This window comes from Lycium ferocissimum, chromosome 9 (assembly GCF_029784015.1).
Source record: "Lycium ferocissimum isolate CSIRO_LF1 chromosome 9, AGI_CSIRO_Lferr_CH_V1, whole genome shotgun sequence".
Taxonomy (NCBI): domain Eukaryota; kingdom Viridiplantae; phylum Streptophyta; class Magnoliopsida; order Solanales; family Solanaceae; genus Lycium; species Lycium ferocissimum.
In genome coordinates, this window is record NC_081350.1 from 40,263,071 (window position 1) to 40,286,201 (window position 23,131).

General features: G+C 31.5%; 3 protein-coding genes across 3 annotated transcripts; 2 read left to right on the top strand and 1 right to left on the bottom strand.

The window, feature by feature from the left end:
• Positions 1-1,121: 1,121 nt before the first annotated feature.
• Positions 1,122-6,478, top strand: LOC132030760 (heptahelical transmembrane protein 2-like). Its single transcript, XM_059420500.1, has 5 exons — positions 1,122-1,352; positions 1,465-1,634; positions 2,027-2,119; positions 2,870-2,930; positions 5,532-6,478. The coding sequence occupies exons 1-5, from the start codon at positions 1,284-1,286 to the stop codon at positions 6,213-6,215; spliced, it is 1,077 nt and encodes a 358-aa protein (XP_059276483.1). The 5' UTR covers positions 1,122-1,283; the 3' UTR covers positions 6,216-6,478.
• A 1,667-nt stretch (positions 6,479-8,145) lies between these two features.
• On the bottom strand, positions 8,146-10,351 carry LOC132069508 (protein RGF1 INDUCIBLE TRANSCRIPTION FACTOR 1-like). Its single transcript, XM_059462846.1, has 4 exons — positions 10,125-10,351; positions 9,739-9,984; positions 9,355-9,492; positions 8,146-8,630 (listed from the first exon to the last, which is right to left on the bottom strand). The coding sequence occupies exons 1-4, from the start codon at positions 10,125-10,127 to the stop codon at positions 8,277-8,279; spliced, it is 741 nt and encodes a 246-aa protein (XP_059318829.1). The 5' UTR covers positions 10,128-10,351; the 3' UTR covers positions 8,146-8,276.
• Positions 10,352-17,541: 7,190 nt separating this feature from the next.
• LOC132069510 (uncharacterized) lies at positions 17,542-18,804 on the top strand. Its single transcript, XM_059462847.1, has 2 exons — positions 17,542-17,802; positions 18,399-18,804. The coding sequence occupies exons 1-2, from the start codon at positions 17,686-17,688 to the stop codon at positions 18,588-18,590; spliced, it is 309 nt and encodes a 102-aa protein (XP_059318830.1). The 5' UTR covers positions 17,542-17,685; the 3' UTR covers positions 18,591-18,804.
• The last annotated feature ends 4,327 nt before the right edge of the window (positions 18,805-23,131 follow it).

Genomic DNA, 23,131 nt, shown 5'->3' on the forward strand with positions numbered 1-23,131 from the left:
TTAAAAGTCATTTTGGTTTGACCAACAACTTTACCCTTTATATTTTCTGTTAATTCGAATACTACCCTTATTTTTAAAAACCCTTTAAGCACTTTTATCCAAATACATAATTACTTATTTATAAAATAACTTTAGGCACTTAAAAAGCATTTTAAGTACGTATGCTTAAAAGCCACTTTTTCTCAGCTAATCCAAACGGGCTCTAGATAAGCAATATAACAGAGCAACGTAGAATCTGAGATCGCTTGATGAATAACATGAAAAGCAGAGTAACTAAGAAGTACCGGAAAATCGGAAAATCAGTGCATGCTGAACTGGAAATATATTTTATTTAATAAGATTTGCCAAAGTTTATGCTTATTTGTGTTTCTTGTCCTAAAAAAGTAAATACAGGTCAACTATTTTTCCAACTCTCTTACGGTGTGTTTGTTACTACTAAAAATATTTTCTCGGAGAATAAGTGATTTTCCTACTCATTTTTTTGTATTTGATATGCAAGTTAGAGATTTTCATTTTAAGAGCACGTGCATATAATAAAAGCAGAATATTATGAGGTTTTTTAATTCAGAGTGCAAGTTCTAGTGGTGGGATAAGCATGGTGGGAGGTGCGTAGGAAAGGGTAGCGTGGCGTGGGGGTTAGGCAGGTAAGGGGTGGGTGGATAGTGCAGGGTTGCGTTGGAGATGTGTTTTTATTGATCTGGAAAATTTTACGCTTAAATTTTTACGGAAAACATGTTCTCCTATTTTGAGAAAAATATTTTCTAAGATATTTAGCTAGTATTTGGCCATAGATTTTGAAAATTTGTCTTCAAATATCTGTTTGTCTACGAAATTTGATAAGTTTTTCAAAATTTATCATCAAAATATTTTCAAGTTCCAAAAATTCGCTCGGATCAGTTTTTTGGAAAAATTTCACTTACACTCTAAAAACTTTAATTTTTTCCAAGTAAAATCATGTCCAAACACAACTTCAAAAACTCAAATTTTCAAATTTCAACTTCAAAATCTATAGCCAAACTGGAGCCTAGTCCAACCAAATGAGAGAAAATATTATGTTTTCCGAAAAACATTTTTCACCAAACACACCCTTGATATAAGTAGAAAAGTTGTACTATATTGAGCGAAAGTCACGCCCGTCAAGTTTCTCACTAGTTCGTTACTCAACAATTTAGATAGAATCACAAGCAATCACCTTTTTTTTTTTTTTTTTTTGGTTTAAATCGGCGATAACAGAGCAACGTACAATTTTCCGGCGAAAAGTCGCCGGAATCTGAGATCGCTTGATGAATAACATGAAGAACAGAGGAACTAAGAAGAGCTTGAAAATCGGAGAATCAGAGCATACTGAATCCGTATAATCTCCTTAAACAAAGCGAAATATCTGCGCCTCAGCCTGAATATTTATTACTAATTTATTGTTTATTTTATTTTTCAACTGTAATTTATCGGTATTTTCACCGGCAGGAAATGAAGGAGAAGAAGTTGAAGCGTAGTAGATTGATGAAGTTTGAAGAATTACCTGTGTATCTTCAAGATAATGAGTTTATTAGAGATTATTATCGGTGTGAATGGCCTCTTAAGGATATTGCTCTTAGCATCTTCTCTTGGCACAATGAGACTCTTAATATTTGGACGTAAGTTCTCAATTCAATTTTTCGCAACGAATAAATTTTGTAACTAAATAATAAAATTCATAGCTATCTTATTTAAGCTGCAGATTCTATCAGCTACGAGCAATTTAACGACGAAGTTTGTAGCTAATTTCAGTTTCTTTGTAGTGTACATTTGAATTTTGTTGATTTTTTAGTTTTCTAGATCATATTTTACAAATTTCAAATTTGGAGAATATTCTATTTGCAAAACTTTCCTCTTAATTTCACTCATTTGCATTTGAATTTCGTCGATTTTAGATTTTTTTTGCTCTTATTAGGCAAATCTCAAATGCGAGAACTCAATTTCACTCATTTGCAATTAAATTTCGTTGATTTTCTAGTTTTATTAAGCTTTATGTTATAAATTTTTATAGGCATTTGGGAGGTTTTTTAATATTCATCACGCTGATGATAATGAGCTTGACGGAGAAGACAGCAATGGAGACTCTGCTTCCTGGTTTCTCGAGGTTATTTTCGTAATTTTGATGTTCTTCATGTCCTTTTTTGTCATTATCTCCCGTTGTTTGAAGGATACTTCCTCAGTGGCAATTTATATGACATAATTGAATTATGAGAGTAACTTTTTAATTTTGACTGTGTATATGAACATACCAATTTGTAAGTGTTTTGACAATTTATATGATATAGTTCGAGTTATGAGATTAAAACTTTTTTATTTTGACCGGAAATACAGGCATATAATTTTTAGGTTTTTTGAAAAATAATTTACATATTTAAAAGCTATATAAAAAGTATTATAAGTTATACTTCCCTCCGTCCATTTTTACTTGTCTTGTATATAAAAAATAATTATCCGTTTTTTACTTGTTCATTTTAAAAATCAAGAGATATTTAATATTTTGTTCCTATTTTATTCTTGTGATTAATTATTGGGTTGAAAATTTTAAGAAATTGTTTAGTGCGTGCACAATTTATAAAATATTTTAATTGATTTCAACCATTAGATGATTTGGTAATATTATGAGTGATATAGTAAAATTGTCATTGATTTTTTGCTCCTTGATAGTCGTGCTAAGTCAATAACAAGTAAAAACGGAAGAACAAGGTAATAATTAATAATTTAAAATATTCAAAGGACACACGAATAAAAAGAGGTTAAGATTTTTTTGTTGACTCTGAAATCCAACTATGCCATATAAATTGGGACAAAGAGAGCAGTACGCTTCCCTATACTAATATCAAAATGGGATAAACAGACCGGCGGGTGAGGGAAGGTGGATGTCGATGAAGAAAAATGGGACAGCTGATTATTTTCCGGTGAGTTTCCTGTTACGTTTATTTGTTAAAGTTGGGTACATTTTTGGTTTAAGATAGAGACAATGTATGGTATAAGCTGTGATATTCTAAAGACTAATTTTTTGTATCATATTTGGTAAAAGGTATAAATTTATCTTAAAATAAATTTATATCTTGCACCAAACAAAATATAAAATGCATTTCAACTTAAAAGATGGAATATCCCTTCTTATCTCTATAATCTTGGGATTATTTTATCCATCTAACTGAGATAAAATAATCCCAAAACATGAGATAAATTAATTCCAAAATTATAATTTCGGAATAATTTTAGCTACCTGCCAAACGACCACTAAAAGGCTTGAGATGACAACACTTTTCCAAGAGTATGGCCTAGGTGGGTCCTACTCTTTCAATCCTTGAAATATCGATGAGCTATGCAATGAATCTTACTATTTGATGGGTCCCCTCTGAACAAACCTTTTTTTTTTTTTTTTTTTTTTTTTTTTTTTGTGATTAGAAAGAAAAAGATCTTGTAAATCATGTTCGATTATTTATTTATCGTTTTAAGGGCCCGTTTGGCCATTAAATTTTTTCACTTTTTTTCGAAAAACGTTTTCGCTTTATTTGAAAATTAATATTTGGCCATAAAAATTCAAAATACAACTTAAAGTTGTATCTAAAATTTGAAAAACACCAAAAAACTTATTTTCACTTTCAATATATTCAAACAATCAAATATTCTTTGCTAAAACTATAACCAAACACAACTCCATCTTCAATTCCAACTCCAAAATACCAAATAAAGTGAAAAATATGTGATTTTCATAGCCAAACGCCTACTAAGATTTTTGATATTGTAATTTAGGATTTTTAGCTGTATCTCGCATGTTCGGATTTATTATTATTACTCTCTCCATATCAAATTATCTGTTGCTTTTCTACACGCCCCGTAAGAAATATATTAATTAGGACGGGTATATGTCTAAGTGATAATCCTCTCAATAAAATGTTTAGTCTATTTATGTGTCATCTCCATTAATGACAAAATTCTACTAAGGATAAAATGGGAAAAGATAATTGTAATTGTGTCTTGAAATTTTAAAACGACAAATGATTTGAAACAATTATTTTTAGTAACCACAATAAATAATTTGAGACGGAGGAACTATTTATTTGTGTTTTGGGGATCTTTTTGAGATTGAGTCTTTTTTTTATGTCACTTAAATTGTGACAATGTCGTTTGATTGAAGCCTCTCATATTTCGAGAAGAAATGGTTCAACATTACTGTTTACTATTTAGATAGAAAAAGATATCCAAACAAAAAAATTTGAATGAAAAAATAAAGAACTTTTAGAAAATTTGACTTACAACCAAAAAAATTAAGATGTGACACAAAACATAACTGAAAAACTTTTGGGATATTTCTAGGAGACTATACTTTCTCAAAAGACAAGTATGAAGTACCCAATAATATTATCTTGATCACTCCTCGACTGTCATTGCCACGATCGAGGACTTCTTGGGGGGTCCGTATAGTTATTAAATTTGACTAAAGAGTTAGCAAAATCAGGTTATTGGAAATGGCATCGTACAGACATATATAGTATCTTAACACCATTTCCAAAGCCAGAAGTTTTTTACCTGTTTGATGGGGTAAATAAGTTGTGGAGCGACTTGGTTTGCTTTTGAGACCAAACATGTGACATTAACACAGTTCTAAAATCATTCCTGGTGCTGTTCTCAGACCAAATCCTAACGGCCATACAATTCTTTGTCAATTTTTCACTAAATCAGGCCACTTCTCCATGGCTTAGGCTTTAGCAACTCATCAAATTTAACAGCAATACAAATTATATGGTTAGAGAGCTCAACATTTTGTTGAAGGAGAAAGGATTAAATAGCAAAGGAAAGATTAAGAGGCATTCTTGATTTTGGTTCTCATATAAAATCTGTGGTTTCAACTAAGCTGGTTGTTTGTATTGTTACACCACTTAAGTTGGAAGACCAGATCTAGAGTTGAATGTCAGATCAAATGTAGTGTCATATTAACTTATCTGGATTGCTGACTGTGATAGGTTGTTTAAAACAAAGTTGTCTCAATCTCAGTTAAGCTAGTCATAAGTCAGATTGGCATTAATTTCTAAAACATGGAAATGAATCTGATCATTGTCAAAAAGTTGTTTTTATTCTCAAATGGTAGGTAATCACTGATCAGTGTCGAGAAGTTTGATGAACTTGAATGACTATTACTTTCTTGGCTGCTCCATGAACCCAACACATGCTAGACCAGTAAACGGATTTTTTGTTCAATTAGTAACGGTGAAGTCACAACGAAGCTTCTTTTTTCTGAGACACTAAAGGCAATCGTGCTGGAAATAATTGAGTTTATTGCCAAACCTACTAAAACTGCATATCTTCTAAAGATTTAGTAGTAAAAACAGAACACTTTGATGTTATCTGACTGTTTCCTAATATAACATTGTTGAGTGGAAAGAAGTGATGGAGGTTACTTCTTAACCTCCACATTTTGGGAAAAATTTTTGTGTTTATGTAATTGTTGAGCTGCAAACAAGATACTAAGCACCATCTCATCGTAAAATTTGATTTCTGATTTGCAGGATTCTTATACAAGTCAGATCTCAAACCCCTCATTTCTAGGTGCATATGGAGATGGTTATGAAGTTGCCATATGGCCTTGGTTTGTTTTCTTAGGAGGGGCTATGATCTGTTTAGTCTTCAGCTCTGTCTCTCACCTTTTCGCTTGCCACTCGCATAAATTTACCGTCTTCTTCTGGCGTCTTGATTACTCTGGGATTTCTATCATGATCATCTGCTCTTTCTTCGCTCCCATATATTACACTTTCTGCTGTCAACCGTGCTGGCGTTTCTTTTACCTAACATCCATTACTATAGTCGGTATCCTTGTCATTATCACACTTTTCGCCCCGGCTCTCACCTCTGGTAAATTCAGATCATTCAGGGCTGCTTTGTTTCTTGCTATGGGTTTCTCAGGTGTAATTCCAGCAGCACATGCTGTTTCCCTTTACTTTCATCATCCACAAGTACTGGTGGCTCTAGTCTACGAGATCGCCATGGGACTTTTGTATGCTGCTGGAGCAGTGTTCTACGTTACAAGGTTTCCAGAGAGATGGAAACCTGGTGCGTTTGACCTTGTAGGACAGAGCCATCAAATCTTCCATGTACTCGTTGTTGCAGCAGCCTTCGCGCATAGTGTAGCAACTCTTGTTATTATGGACTGGCGTCGAGGATTGCCACCGTGCAATGCAGGTATTCTTGGATAGAAAATACATCTCAAATGACATTGCCAACTCAGGAACTTCATTACTCTAGCTCCTAGCACGAACATGAATTAGAAAGATATCACTATGTTGATTACCAATTAGATGCTTCACCATTTCTATTAGGAGTAGTTTACGTGCACGGTGCATTAATATAATAACATTGATAATTCTCATACTGTTGTCTTTGTATCTTACTAAAACATATATGTCCGTTGTGCCATGGATTCTTATGAGTCCATATATACGTGATATTTTGATGCCTATTTTGGAAGACTTTGTTTGCCTACTGCTCGCCTAAGTACCTATAGTGCTAGAGAACAGAATTGTTGAAAACGAGTATAAATGAAGGGACATGTAGCTAAATCTTGAAGATTCATATAGTTTTTGGATGAAGAATTGAAAACTCATATAGCTGACCCCTCCAACTACCTTGAGACGGAGACGTACGTAGTTGTTGTAATGACCATCTAATTAAACAACCTCTAATGCCAAAGAACATCAAATTATTGACTATTCGAATGAAACAGGGTATGAATGAAGGGAAATAGTTAGATATTGAATATTTGCCTTGTTGATTCCAACTAGCTTGACATCGAGGCGTAATAATAGTTGTTATAAGGACTACCCAAAATACATGAATGGGTAGAGAATGCTAGCTTGAAAACACTCTGGCAGCACACAGTTCGGAAGATTTAATTCATCAGTAGATTGAAATGCCACAGATACACTTACGAAGGTAATAGTAAAGAGAAATATAAATACAATCAAGTTGTCTGTACCATACACCAAATCCTAAACAACTATAGGATATTATTGTGGATTACACTATTTAGTCGAATCTAGTAACTTTGGCTTGAACCTTGTTTATGTGTTAAGAAACCTACTAAACATGTACACATTTTAAATTCCATGCTAATAATTCAAACGGTCAGTGAGTTCAACAGCATCCCAAAAGTCCAAATCCTAAATATGCCTCTGCTTAATTATTAGATAGATGAGCTCTGTTCCTTTACGGTTCAACGTAAACCTGTTTTGTCTATGCAAGCAACATATCTATTGTCTAGGCAACCAAGAGTCTAAGCAGAACACTTAACTTTTCAATGCAGTTCAAGAGTTTAAGCAGGAAATTAACTAGAGAATAAAAAGATGAGTCAAAGAAAAACAACACGTACGTAAACCATATCATAATCTAGAGAAGTATTACAAATAACACAAGAACCTCGAATTTGTGTACTCATATGAGTAAGAGTTGAAAAAAAATATATAAATCCATCCAATATTGAGTACTACAGTACGAATATTCCTTGACACAACACAGAGAAAATGACATCATTATGGAGATATATTGCATGTCATACTTCAGCCGTTCAGTGTTGGTATTCAATTGTTTAAGAGTAAATCATCTTATAATTTGAATAGAATAAAACGATCATAAAGTTTTCATGTTTTATTTACTCATGATTTCATGTATTATACTTTACCGATCACCGATGAAAGGAGTCATATAACTGAAATAACATTTTGTAATATATTATAAAATTGATTTACTTCTTCTTACACAACAGTTCCAGTCATTTTAGAAATTTGTACGCATAGAAATTGTCAGATAAAACAAGATTTCGAATTCATAATTCCAACTATTATTATATGATGTTGAAATTTTGAAATCACAAAAACAAAAACAGGAATAACTAGGAAGAGGGAATATCACGTGGTGCAATTAAGACAAAACACCCCGACCAAGTAATTAATTAACACCAAAAGAGGAGGGGGGCTAATATTCAGGCCCTTTTAGAATAAAATTTACTAGTCCTAATTAATTCCCTAAGAATAAGAATATTTATCTAAATTCGTTTATCTCTCCTTAAACGTCAAAATTTTCGTTTCTCTCTCCTTAAACGTCTTATTAATACTCCACTAATTGGAACAGCAACGATAGACTTGAAAAAAGTACCACTAATAGATGCCTCTTTCTTTCTTCTAAAACGTCGAATTGTTAAAACAAATTAAGGTTGACAAAACGACTAATACTTGAAACCGAGACAATATTCTTCTAAAATTCTAACACAATGGAGATCTTTGAGGAATGCCTTTTCTTCTACTCATACTACTAGCAATGTCTTCCTCTGTAATGTCCTTATAATTATTAGCTGTTCTTCCACAAACATGCATTCCAGTTCTCTTCTTCCTTACAAACTCGGTGGATGGGAAGCTCATGTTCTCTGAACCCGAGCCCGTGGACGACGACGAGCTCCGTGGCTCGTCGTTGTCCACGACCATTGAATGGGTTGTCTCGATGGCCATGTCATCATCGCCCATGTCTTGAGGAATAAAGAAGTCTGAACTAAGTTGTAAAGTTGTGCATCTCCTTAAAAATGGAGAAAGGTCCTTGTGGTGCTTTAGCACAAAATCTACCTGATCATGACAAACAAAGCTGTTGTCAACCAACAAGAAAAATGTTGTTGTCGACGTGGAACATAAGTTTAGTGTAAAAATTTATTAAAATTAAATTGCAAAAAATTACTATTATTTTAAAAATACAATGTGTTCAATGCTAAAAACCTTTAAGATTGAACCCGTAGAGTTTGAAATTTTAGATCCGTCTCTAGTTGTTCCTATATTAAGTTCAATTCTAAGGTCTTATTCTTTAAGTTATTTCACTTAAGAGTGTATTTAGTACGACGGAAGTCCTTTTTCAGGAAAATATTTTTATGAGAAAGCCATTTCTGATGTTTGGTATCAAGGAAACACTTTCCATCAGAATGGGGAAACTGATTTCTTAAACTTTTTAATTTCATATATTTACTTGCTCCCACTAATACTTAAACATTATTCTTAATTTTTAATATCCAAAATTTCATCAAATTAAACTTGTCGTATCTTTAGTGTATTTTTTTCCCATTCATCAATAAAGCACCAAAAAATATTTTTCAAATAAAATGACTTTCATTGTAGCAAGCATATTCAATTTTACATTATGTTTGGAGGATGTCAAGTTAAGTGTAATTACGCATACAGATCAGGATTGCATATATAACAATTAAGTATATTTGGTAGGAAATCAATTATGATAAGTAGATATAAGTTCTTATGGTTGAGACTCAAAAACACAAAATTCTTTTAAAAAAAAAAAAATTACCTTGCACCCAAGAGAGCAATGGATATATGGTTCTTGAAGACTCCTATCACAAGAAGTGCAATAGTTTCCTCCTTTGAATTGCCTGTTTTGAGGCCTCTTCTTGATAAATACCACCTTAGCATTGTTTATTGTATATGCCTATGTAAAAGTTATAAATAATATTATTAGAGCAAAACCAACCATCAAGAACATTATATTTTAGCAAAGTTAGTAGAATAAATAAAGCAATTCACCTCCAGAAAATTGCTAATTTCCGATGGAACGTCCATCGGAATTTGGCTCCATCGAAAACGTTCCCGACAAGCCAAATTCCAACAGGTTCCACTGAAAATTTTGATATAGACGGTTTTCTGGTTTTTTTTGGTTTCTTAGTGAATACCTTACCTGAATATTGGAGCAATCTATAAGGTTCTCTAAATCTTCAAGTCGAACAACTTCATGATATACATAGCGTCTAATTTGAAGCAATCTATGGACACGATGAGAAGTCACACAATGAGGACATATACTTATGTTACAATCCAAACAACAAACATTCTTCTCATTCTTCTTAGCACTTTCATGAATTGAGCATGGCGCAAAGAATTTCTCCACATAAAGAGCTTTCATCCATGATGGCTTCTGAATTCCCTAATCAAAAATATAATCCATAATTAATTAGTAGATGTTGATGCTAATTAATAAATAAACTTAAGAAGCAAAAGTATTGTTTGGTGAAGGAATAATTCAACCACATATATAGAATGTGAAGAAATGGAGCCAAAGCTTACCATAATCACATAAACAGTTATTCTCTCAAAATCGTTATTGGAAGCCAAAAACTTCAAATGCTGAACCCGTTGTTCTTTCAGACTCAACGCTCAAATCCGCCTCTGATCAATACTCAAACACTTAAGCAATGGACACAATAGCTTTGATTGGAAAAAAAGAGAGGAACTATAGTATATATGGATGATAGTGTATTTACTATGAAGAATCACAAGAGAGAGGAAATGGAAATATATTATTCCTTGGGTACATACACAACAATTTGTCTCTGAGCTCTATTGTAGTTTATATAAGGTTTAACTTTATACACCAGCTGCAGAATCTTTACACTATTATAAGTATTATTGAAAAGATAACTAAGGCTTACAACTATCTATAATACGTGAAATTAATTATAACCTGAAAGATATGAGAGGTACATATTACAACACATTAAAATTGTATTGATTTTGTAAAAACTTAATTAGAATTGTTAGTGAACATAATTTTAATTTATTTTAATTAACATGTAGAGAAACAAAGAAATAGGAAAAAAGGAGTAAGATATGTGAGGAGAACATGGACACTGTTCCCCCATATATGAAAACAAATTTTCTCTATCTCCTTGTGTTGAGAGCTTAAACCCTCAATTAAAGGAGCCCTTCTTAAATTATGAAATGCATTACAATTTTTTTTAAAAAAAAAAACAATTTACTTTGTCCTTTGATTCTCGTGTCTTTGGTAGTGAAGAAATTGGTCGGAGTATATTCATTTTTTGTTTACGATTTTGCATATTTACGAGCATTACAAGCCGACATATAATTCAAGCTTTGCAAAGTTCAAACAAGCTACCATCCAAGTTAACATTAGAACTTTTGACGATTCGGTATAATTTGTGATAATCTAACAGGACAATAAGGTTCAATACAACATGAAATTATTCCTGTTTGTCATGACTTTCATACCATAATTTTTTTTTCTGTTGTTTAGAGATCATGACAATCTGATATTGTTTGTGACTAATTTAACATAACAAATAAGTCGAATATATTAAAAAGTCAATATCAATTTGTTATGACTTGCATTTTTATCTTTTAACATGCATGCGAAAAGACTTACCCGTTTGTGAGGACTTTCATTCCCACCTTTTTTATGCAAAAAGATTATAAACTTTTATCCTTAGCCTGAAAACCTATATCATCTACCCAATCAAGAATTCTCTGCCCTTTTCTTTTTTCCCCCCCTCTCTCGTTATAATGATTTTCTCAACAACAATAGAATTGACTCCAACCCCTTAACAACTCTACCATAAATTAGCTGAAAATTACCAATTACAAAACTTTCTTAATTGTATCTGCAGCAGATAAATCTTGTTTGATCACTTAAGAACAAATAATAAAGCAAAGACAAGACATGTACGAGGAAACTCGGATTCAGGGAAAACATGGCAACAAATCATCAACTACTCCACTAATGAAAAATAAAACAATTAAGTTAATGAATAAGTAATTAATTTGTTTATACGTATAATCGTGTAATGGGCTTAATTTCCTAGTATCAGCTTTAATTTGACAGAGGAAAACAACTCATGTAGCACTAGTTAGACAAACTAATGACATGATTAATTAATGTGTACTCTTATTCGCTAATTTTGAGAAACAGCATTGTTTCTTGCACCCTTATGCTTTAATCAAGATATTATCTTGGAGATTGAAACTTTACAGCAAAGTAAAACAAGAAATACCCCTTATAATAGTGACTTTTGTACATTAGTCTACCGTATTTATTTTTATTTTTATTTTTTTCGAGCAATTCAATGCATATATCCAATTAAAACAGTGACCAGTGAATCCTTGTCACATGTAACACTCTCGAAATACAAGTTATAGAGGCATACACCTAAATACTAGTTAGGGTAGGCAAAATTAGCTCATAAAAATATGACTCCTCCAACACTTTCAAGTTTAGGCGAGTTAACATTGACCAGTCCATTTAGTAACTTAGCTAATTTTAATTCGTTCAAATTTAGTCCAAACCGTTCATTTGCTACTCCTACTAAAGGTACATCTAATGTTCCCGTCTAGCCGTCCCTCCACCCCGTATGTTAGGTTGCATTATTATTGATTCAAAAAAGGAAAGGATTTAAATATATGCCTTTAATTTTATAAAATTAGTCAAGCATACCCTTTGTTAATAATTCGCTTTCAAATAACCTTGCCGTGAGTGAGTCGTAGTACATATATACCCTTGTTTTTCAACTCAACAAATTAAACCAATGTGTGGCTACCTTGAAATTAAAAAAGCAGGGGGAGCAACGACTCCCTTCCATTGAAAAATTATATTGTATATGTATAAAGTTAAAATTATTGTTTACATATATATAGCAGAATCCTCTTAGCTTCTTTATTTGTTAATTTATTTATGTGTTAATTTATTTATATTATGAAATCACATAATAAAAATTCTAACTGCGCCACTAAATACTGTAGCTAGTATCCAATCTTGATAAAGTTAGTTGGGGTTTATCCATGAAACTGTAAAAGAAATAAGGAATGGTCTTCACACTTGGAAAAAGGTTAATTATTAATGTTAAGGGGGTTCCTTTTTTTTTTTTTTTTTTTTTCAAATTTTTAATCATTGGAAGTCATGAATCTCACATGCAAAGGATCCAATGAACTGAAATTCACATATGATATCCAAATTGTTCCATTTGCCTAATGGCCTCGGACTCTTCAAATATTCCCAAAGCCTCTCTACTGTTTGTGTTGTCCAAAATAATGTGGTGTTATAAGCTTATGGTCCTTGATTCTTGCTCTGGGTAGGCAGAATTAGAAATTAGTGTAATCACCAACAAACACACAGAAAAAAGAAGAAATATTGTCATCGCACTCTGAAAAAAAGTGTGTGTCATAAGATTACGACTTTAAAAGGCCTCAGCTTATAGCCAATATCTCACCTTGACTTATCACTTAATCACGATTACGAGTGGCAATTGGGCGGACCCGCGGATCTTATCGGATATGAGCGGATCGAAAATCATTTAATTAAAAACAGACGCTCATATTTAACATGGATAAAAAATGGATTAATATGGATATTCCTATTAAACACAAGCTAAAAGTTAAATAAACTTAGACTCCCAGAAAACAAAAACTCATGAAAATAACAAGCTGACAAATGGGTATTGATAATATAGATATCCATGTTATGAATATCTATTTTTTTTTAGTCGATAATATGGATGATATCCATATTTGATGCATTTTTAAAATGTTGGTTATCCAACACATGTCTAATGAGTCAGATTGGATGGTTACTTGTTTTTCTTAACCATTTTTGCCAGCCCTAATCATGATAAATTAATACGATTTGATGTAAACACCGTGAGAATTACTAAGTGTTTACCATTAAAACGGCTATATATAAGTAGTACTTTTAGTTGGTCAAAGGTCAAAGATTCAGAACAAAAAGGATGAATCAGCGTTTGAGCCACACGAGGGCAGATCTCTGCTAACCATACATGTTTTGTTCGAAAAAAACTTAGTATTTAAATTGGCTTCTTCACATGATGAGGCTCTAATTTCTACACGACTTGTCCTCTAATTTTTAATTACTACTTTCTTCCTAATATAGAATTCTCATGCCGGTGCAACTTGAAAGAAAAGATACTAATAAAAAGGACAAAAAAAATAGGAAAACGAAAAAAGAATTAGGATGTAGAGGATATATTCTCCAATGCGGCACTATTTATTTATTTGTTCGTTCCAAATTTAAAAATAATCAAATTCATAATTTATTTATTTTTTTGTAAGTTTAGTGGCTTAAAAATCAAACTTTAGATTCACGGGTCTAAAATTTCAAAAACTTCAGATATACGAGTCTGAAACTGGACTTGCCAAAGAAGTCTATGGAGTAGCCTAGTGAAGAGGAGCCAAAAAGATCACAAGAACAACATGGTATGTTAGCTTTAGTATGAAGTTTTCTAACACTGACTACAAGTCAAATAATCTGAAAAAAAATTAAATATAGCTTAAATATCTCATGTAAAATTGGCTACCTTATGCAAATCAGACCTTAATGGCTTAATTACTCATAGGCCAAAGCTGCTCTCAAAATGAAATGGACCAGCTACTTCTTGACCTTGAGCAAATGGGCCATGTAAATTTGTCTATCGGACTGGCCCATTGGATCAACTGCCATCTACTATGGCCATCCTAGCTAATTATCCAACGCAAAAGCTCATCCCATGTGACATTTCTACAAGTAACTAAGGTGAGATTTTAAATTTATGAGCTCTAAATTCATAGCTCTTTTGCTTATTGGGTTCGAAATAGATATCATTTATCCACACTAAGTTTTTAAAAACATAATCTATAGAAGGTCCAAGTAGAAATTATGGATCCTGTCGAATCTGTAACATATCCCTCCATATGTGCCACTTTTCATTTCTCGATATTCAAAGTACATGAATTTTGATCTATATTTTAAGAGATGTATTTTTTCACTAAATTGATATGAGAAGAATTATGACTTATAGTACTTCTCATATAGTTTTTTAATATCAAAATTTTAATTTTTAATATATAAATTAACCTACTTTAATTTAACTTTGAAGATAGTCAAAATAACTTTCGAAAAATAAAAAGGAGGGAGTACTCTAATCCCTTGAACTTTCACCTTATTGGTGAAGGTTCGAATCTCCACATTGTAATTCCCTCCCCATTTCCCCTTCCCTTACCCCCTATGTAATTAAAAAAAAAAAAAAATAGGGAGGGAGTACCATAAATCCGCCTGTGTGTGTGAAGAGTAGAAACAAGAGGGAAATGTTGCATGGATTAATCATATTCTATGTCGATCACCTTTAATAGCTACATAACAACCATACTAACATTTTTCCCAAAAAGTATAAACTTATTTCAAGATGACATGTACATTTTCAGCTGAGGGTCATGATCTTAATTTTAATTAATTAATTAATTAGTTCACCAATTGGTGAGACTCTATGGCCAAATTTCATCAACTTCTAAATTTCGATTGGTACGCAAGCGTTCAACTAGTTCAAGTGGGAAACCAGCTAATTCCCACACCAAATTGCTTAGTTGCTGCTTCTTGTTGTCGAAGCATTCCTAAAACATGTCCCAAAATAATTAAAATTTTAATATGATTTACTGTTAAGTGGTCCAATATTTTCTGTCAGTTCTTAGGAAAAAAGCATATATAATATGTTTCTAGCATATATAATATGTTTCTTTGTCTGCTGATAATTGTTAATTAACAGCATATATATCCTCAAAATCAAAATAGCAGCTTTCTCAATTAGTAAAGTGAAATTTTGCTCTTGAATTCCCCTCTTATGATCCCCATTTATTTTGTTTCTCCTTTTTTGGTGATTTAAGTACTCATGTCAACAAAATTATAAAACCAGAATGTTATGTCAATAAAAAAGACGGCGTAAGTAGATGCTAGTAAGAAAAAGAAAAGCTTCTATAAATTAAGGAATGTACGTCGTTAATGCAAAAAGCATTTTTGTCACTACGAGGTTATCAAAGGATATTTACATGTAATTTTCATAAAATATGAGATTCGTAATCTTAAAATAAGACATGTATGATGTACATGCTATAACAGAGAAAAGTGATACGATGGTGTAAAAATTCCTTACACTAATGATATATATAACTTAAACTCAACAATTCACATGTACTAACACATTACACATTTAACTTTGATATTAATGTATAAATCATCTCGTATAAGAGTAAATTAAAGAAAAACTATATACTACATCACATAAATAATTTGGAGATCGAGAAATAGTACTTGTTGGAAGTTGGAACTTATATCCTGTCAGATTGATTGTCGTGCCTAGTCCTTAGTTAAATGTCCAACTGATATATTTCTTTCATTGCAGGTTAGACACAAAAAGATTTTTGTATACATCCATGATGTGATCTGATTAAACATGGGAATTGGGAAGTAATCATCTATCTGCCCAAGAAGAAGGATATATCCATTCTTATGATGTGAGCTATATATGTCAAATATTTGCATGTGTTTAAGTTTGATCCATCAAAGCCTGGCTATCTAGTCTTGACACATCAAACAGACAATTGAAACATTGACACAAATAGTGCTATGATTACATATTTGAAAATTGGCAAAATAGCTGCTTCTTTATAATTTGTAATTCAAAGATTCCTTTAGTAGATAGGTTAGATTTGATCGGATCACGATAAAGAGTCATATATACAATCACTATTACATAAAATAAAATAAAAAATATTAGCTACAAAATTTATAGTAGCTAAGTTAATTCGAAGCTAACAAAATCCTTCGATAATTTATTACTAATACGTCATTAAACAAAATCAGCAACAACTTTTTACTGTTTTTTTAATAGAAATCATTCATCGTTATTTTCTTTTTTATTTGGTATAATTTTTTTCAAACCATACGTGTGAATTCGATTTTCACTAGCTTTTAGTAGTCTCTTTCCTTTTTGGCTAATTATTAGTAGCTATATCCACTTATTGGAAAGCTAATTAAGAGTTATAGTTTTCTTGGTTTAAGAGTAGACAAACTAACAAGGGAAACACACCATATCTTAGCAACTAGCAAATTCTGGGATACTGTTGAAATAGAACAAAGAAAGAGATCACTTTTTACACTTTCGTCCAATTTCAATGAGTTGTCATGTTGGGATATTATTCATTTGGAAGTTTCTTTTCATGCAACTAGAATAGATGGAGTCCCTTTTCTTATGACAATAGTTTTGTCATCCTCTTACCCCCACCCCCAAACCAAATAAAAATGGACTCCTTAAAAATTAAGCTTTTTTTGTTATATGTATCCACATTTCACTAAAATAACAAAATATATTGAAATAAATGATTTAGTTAATTTGTATACACAGAAAGCACTATATAGAGTCACGACTTTCACTAAGAGGATTTAAAATATAAAGAAGTAAACTCATTGAAAAGTTAAGGAGATTCAACATCTATTATATATATACACAAAAACTAATGACCTTGTATGTACAATGTAACATTCCGACAAAGGAAAGTCAAATGAATACAGATAGTTCCGACCATGTACACGGACAATGTAAGCTTTCTTATTTTTTGCACTATCAGTGAAATTTTACATATAATAATAGGTTAGTTATCATTTTTTGTGCATATATATTATCAATATTTAGTGTTTATCAAAAAAATTATCTGTAAGTACTTAATAGTTAACTAATTGTATAATATATGTTTTTACTATTAATTAATGCATAAAAATTAAACTAGAGAAAAGCTCAAAGTCTCAATAAAATAGTATTACCATGTTCAAGAAACTTTTTCGTGGTCCTCTAGACTTGGACCTTTTCTCGTTGTATGTGTATATATATAAACCAAACTTACATTTGTTATCTCTCACCATTCAACTGTAACATATCTTGAAGATTTTGAAGTTAGAAACAAACAGAAACTCACTACTTCTTCTACATATTCCTTAACTTAAGAGAGTTCCAATTCAGTTCAGCTTTTTACAATTCATTCGCATATTGTCTAAAAAACTTTTATACCCATTCTTGATATGAGGCAAGTTCTACTACTTTTATTTCTACTTTATTTATCCACTCTAATCCATGAAGCACAAGGAAGACACTTGAAGAAAGGACAGTACTTCTCAGCTACTATTCATAAATTACAGGTGAGGATATATATAAATATACAACTTTTTTTTTTTTTTTTTTGGAATTTTAGTGCTAATATTTCTCCAAATCTGTGACCATTTCATCTAAAAACTTAAATACCTCCCTTCATGTGTAGGGCTCAATACTTTTTTTTTTATGATTCAAACATGTAAAGAAAAGATACTATCTTTCTGATTTTATACTCAAGTATAACGGGACTAAGAGAGTGCCAAGAAACAACCCTCGATCGGTTATCCGACTCAAGATTTTTTTTTTTTTTTTTTTAAAATATGTGAAATTTGAACTCATGATATCTTGTCTGTCTTAATTAATGCCACGTTGAATCGTGTGAGTCGAGGGCGGAGCCAATATTATGGTTACGGGTTTGGCAGACCCAATAGATTAAGCACAAATCCTGCATTTGTGTTGAATATGTGAAATAATATCTATCAAGAACCAACCAGCAAAAGAAAATTGTGATTCATAACCTATAGATTAAAAATCCTGGCTCTGCCTTTGCTTGCGACTATCCCATCTAAAAGAGTAGGAGAAATTGTACTTTTAACTTAATTATATCATACGTCTTAATAATATTTTCTTTTTGACTGTGCAGGAAAAGATTTTGACAGGAAGTAGTAAAGGAGGTTTTGGAGAAGTTAGTACTCTTTGCAAAGATGACCATTGTTCATCATCATTGGCTACAAAAAGAAGACTTTCAAGAGTAGCCAAGAAACCACACCATTGGTTACCAAGTATTCATGAAGATTATTATGGGCCAAGAGGACATAGACCTAGACACCATTAGCTTTACAAGAATAGATTTCTTTATACTAGCTAGCAAATTTAATTTCCCTATTTTTGTTTTCTTGATAAACTTAACAATTATTCTTAGGGATTTTAATTAGGGGGATTTAGAAACGATTGAAATCCATATTGTCCATGTATTCTACAAAGCTATTTTGTAGCTTCTCCCTAACATTAATTCTTAACTTGTTCAAATTGCTTCTTTAAATTCAATGGATTTTTCATTATGTTTATTTATTTGTATGGTTTTGATCTACTGTTTGCAGGAAGAAATAGGAAAATTATGAAAAAAAACCATATATATTTCTAATTCTACCACAACCACAATAAAGGCAGGTTTCACTTAAGAAAATGTTCGAGTAATTAATACTATAAAATAAGTTTTGGTCTATTGGTAAGAGCGTAACGCATGATGTTTGAATCTTGTCACAGAAATAAATAATGGAGTACTTAAGTGGAGAAGAGGAGTGATGTGATGCAGATCCATTGTTCTTGGGGATTTTTGGTTATAAAGAAATTCACCAGTAATATAAAATAAGAAAAGACAATGTCTAAAGATGGTAAATCTTTTTTTGTTTTTGTTATTTCTTAAAATATATTCACATTTGCAATAGTTTGAGTGAAAAACTTTTAGATATATATAAAAAAGGAATAGGAGCAGCTGAGACAGTATGCAGAAATGCTGCCATTCTTTTAGGATTAGCAAGATTTTGTACATAAATATATCATGTACTATACTCTTATTGAATATATATTGATTGATGATTGAGTCATCATCACTTTGGGTTTTAAGTATCAGGGACGAATCTAAGATAATGTATTTTCTTATGCCTTTGTGTATTTGGGGTGTTATCGTATTACTCACAAGTTTTTGCATCACTTTGTAATTCTTGCAAGTTAATGATTTAGTCGAAGCAAAACTGTTTATCGTGACTCAGTTCCAGATATATCTCATTGTGTAATAGTTTTTTTTTATTTTTTTTATTTTTTTAATCACTTATACGAATTATCTTGTATATATACACACATAAACCTTCATTTCCTATTGTGAAAGTTACTTTAACATTGTTAATCTGTAGGAATTATATCAATATTCACCAACATGACATTTTGGTCAAAAAAGGCTATTAATAGTTAGTTGTATAGAATAGGTAAGATATGAAAGCCACCACCGAATCTGTGAAATAAAACCTAAAAGCCAAAAAGCCACAAAAGAAATTAATTATTTAGTAACTTTTTTTTTTTTTATGATATTCTAGCTTCATAAATTTTGTTATAGATACCCAAAATAATTGGACAAAATTAGGCCACGTCAAGTTCCATAAACTGCATTTTCCACCATTCACCCCAATTTCATGCAACAAAAGAGATTCTTGTAGCATTTAATGGATTGAATAAATTCCCATAGCAAAAGGAAATTTCTTAATTTGGCTTAGGCTTTGGCTCCTGATATGACATTTTCCCTTCAAATGAGATGCACTTGTAACTGCAAAAGTTAATAATCAACATCTAATCCATTTAGTTACTTTCTTGTAAAAAGAATTTAATGAGATTTTCTTTTCTTTTACTAGTTGGAGCTCTTTTAGGAAATACCGAAAGAGGAAAGGGAGGAGGATAAAAATTTACCCGTCACACCAATCAATAGATGTATCATGTATGTCATGCATGTGTTTTGTGTTTAAACTTTTTTCACTTACTTATGGTTAGTTAATATATGTTTTTATTTCATTAAATCAACTTAATAGGTTGATATGATTTTTCTTAAACATGCAACGCGTCAAAATTTTACTCAGAAGGGGGAATACCTTCTCCAAATGAACTAAAAAAATTAATTTCACGCATTAAGGAAAAGTATACGCGATCAAGCTATAGCAACGTTAAATCAAAAGGGAAAAAATGATCGTATCATCGATTAAGTCTAACATTATTAGATTCACAAATCCCCAAAAAATAAAAGGAAAAGAATAATTTCAAGATTTAACAAGCTGAAATTTTCGATTCGTGTTTTCTTGGGAAAAAGAAAGAGCTTTCCTCTTTTTTTTTTTTTTTTGGTTGTTGTTGTTGTTGTGTTGGTCATATTGAATCTATCAATACAAGTTGTCAACTTTGTTGCTAGTGCTTTTATGACCATACGCAATTCTTGATTCGTGTGGTTATTATTCTCATACGCTTATGGCATGGGCATGATAATAATCCCTCCGGATCAAACAAGAGCAGTTAGCCTTCTTCTTTTTTGGGTAAAAAAAAGTATCTACTTATCCAATAAAGAAAAAGTTAATCTTATTTTTTCAGATTTGCTTTATTAAGTGTTATATGATCAAATTCCAATACATATTTAATTAGGGGCAGTTTAGTCAAATTATCTAATTTTTTTTTAGGAGTTAGTATTTTCTTGAAGGGTATACAAATGGCTAAGTGGACATTCTTTTTTATCCGGAGGGAGTATTAATTAACATACAACCCACCCACCCCCCTCTCCACCAAGCACCCATATTTCTAGATTAAAAAAATACTTATTCATAAGCGTTAATTTTATTTAGAAAAAGTATCGAATAATTTAGATAAATTATGCATTTGAAATTACTTAAGATACTGGAGTATAGATCAGTATGTGTACATATTTTAAATCGCGATTAAGGAAAAATTGTTATGATTCCTCACAATGATAATAATATCATTCTTTTGAAAATGGAATGAGTAGAAGGAATCAAGTGTACATATCTTTTCGGTTTTAATTTGTTATTTGTTGATACCAATCAAAAGGTTACTAGGTTATGGACCATTGAAATTCTAAGAAATCTTTTTATTTTTCATATTTTTCAAGTTTGGTTTTTTTTTTTTTAATCTCATTTGATGTTCGATACTTACTTTAACCCGATTAATCCCGACATAATGGAAAGTCTCACTTTGGAGGGTGAAGCTCTCCAGACCAAAGGCGGTTTCATTCCAGAGCTCGAACTTGAGATATCTAATTAAGGATGGAGGAATACTTACCGCTCCATCAATATCTTTAATTTTTCGTTTCTCTTTCAGTATCTGCATTGGGTCCGACTAAATTTAAATTCGCATTTGAAAGCCTCGAATTCAAGTAAAATGCTCCCTAATAAAGATAACTTTATATCCAAAGCTCGAACACGGGGTATCTGCAAAAGAATGAAGAAATGCGTTCCGCTCCATCATCTATCTTTAGTGGTTTCATCGAGAATAGGATACTAAAAGTCCTCACTATCTTTTTCTTTTTGGTTCAAAAATCTCTGATGTCACTTTCTTGCATCATCAAAAGAAAAAATAAGTATCTTTCCATTTCACACCAAGTAAAATGCATAATTACATCACTTTCCATACACGTGGCCCAATAATAAAATTTCCCGTAGCATATGGAGAAAATCTTTATGTTACATCATATCCAATTGCTTTCACACTGACAATAAGGACTAATTAGCAAAACATTGACTCATAAATCATTATTACTTTGAATAGCGGCAACACTACTTGTCTCCAACAGCTCTTCCATTTTTCATTTTGGTAGGTAGATATAGTCATATAGATATAAATATAAATTTAAGTGACAGCTATCTCCTTTCATTACAACTTTAACGCAACTTTTCTACATTCATATTACTCTTAATTCGGTTAATAAGTTGTTATTTCATAATAATAATAATAGAGAAAAAGAGCACGAGAAAATGAATATTGAATCTAATTCAATCCAAAAAATAGTTCAAATACTGATGACAATCATGTAAGGATCATATAAGACGGCAATTATAACTATATATTGCGCGCCATCTATGTGATACCACCATCAGACACTTTTAGAAGTGGAAATCTGAAACGTAGAATAACATAACACGAGAGGTTCAACATTGGCGACACGTGATGTGTCAAGATTTAATTAGTACAATGTGAGAAAAGGAAGTTTATAACTAATTCAACTTCGAAAATTAACTCAAATGGTGAGAATTATCCTCAGAAAACCATATAAAGAGAGTGGTAGATTAATTATATGCCTTTTGATGTAAATTTGATTTGTCATACATCTCCCTTTCAAAAAGAAAACAAAGGGAACTTTTCTTAACACGTTTATTTATGTCGACTCTAATTAATAATAATGGGTCATAAGATGACAATACTCTATTGAAAAGCTAAAAGTTTATATTAAATTTAATTTATCACGTGTTTCATAGCAGAGACTTATCATTAAAGTTAGGTACATCCCATTACTCCCTTTTCCCCAGTTTGTTTCTTATTTTCTACTCTTTCATTTCTTGACTTGTATTAAAATTTATTTATAAACAGATAAACATATTTAAGTATGTGTTCTGTCATTTTACAATAGAGATGATATTTTGACTTTTTCATCCTTCCTCAATGGCTGTGTTTTTGTTTTATTTCAATTTTTGTTTATCATTGCTTCCAGATTCATCATTTCATAATTATTGCTTGTGAAATAATATTAGCACACTAGAGTATTTTGGAGGACTTTATACCTTATAACAGTAAGGGTGGTTTTGTTTGCAAATAAGTTATTATAATGTGAAA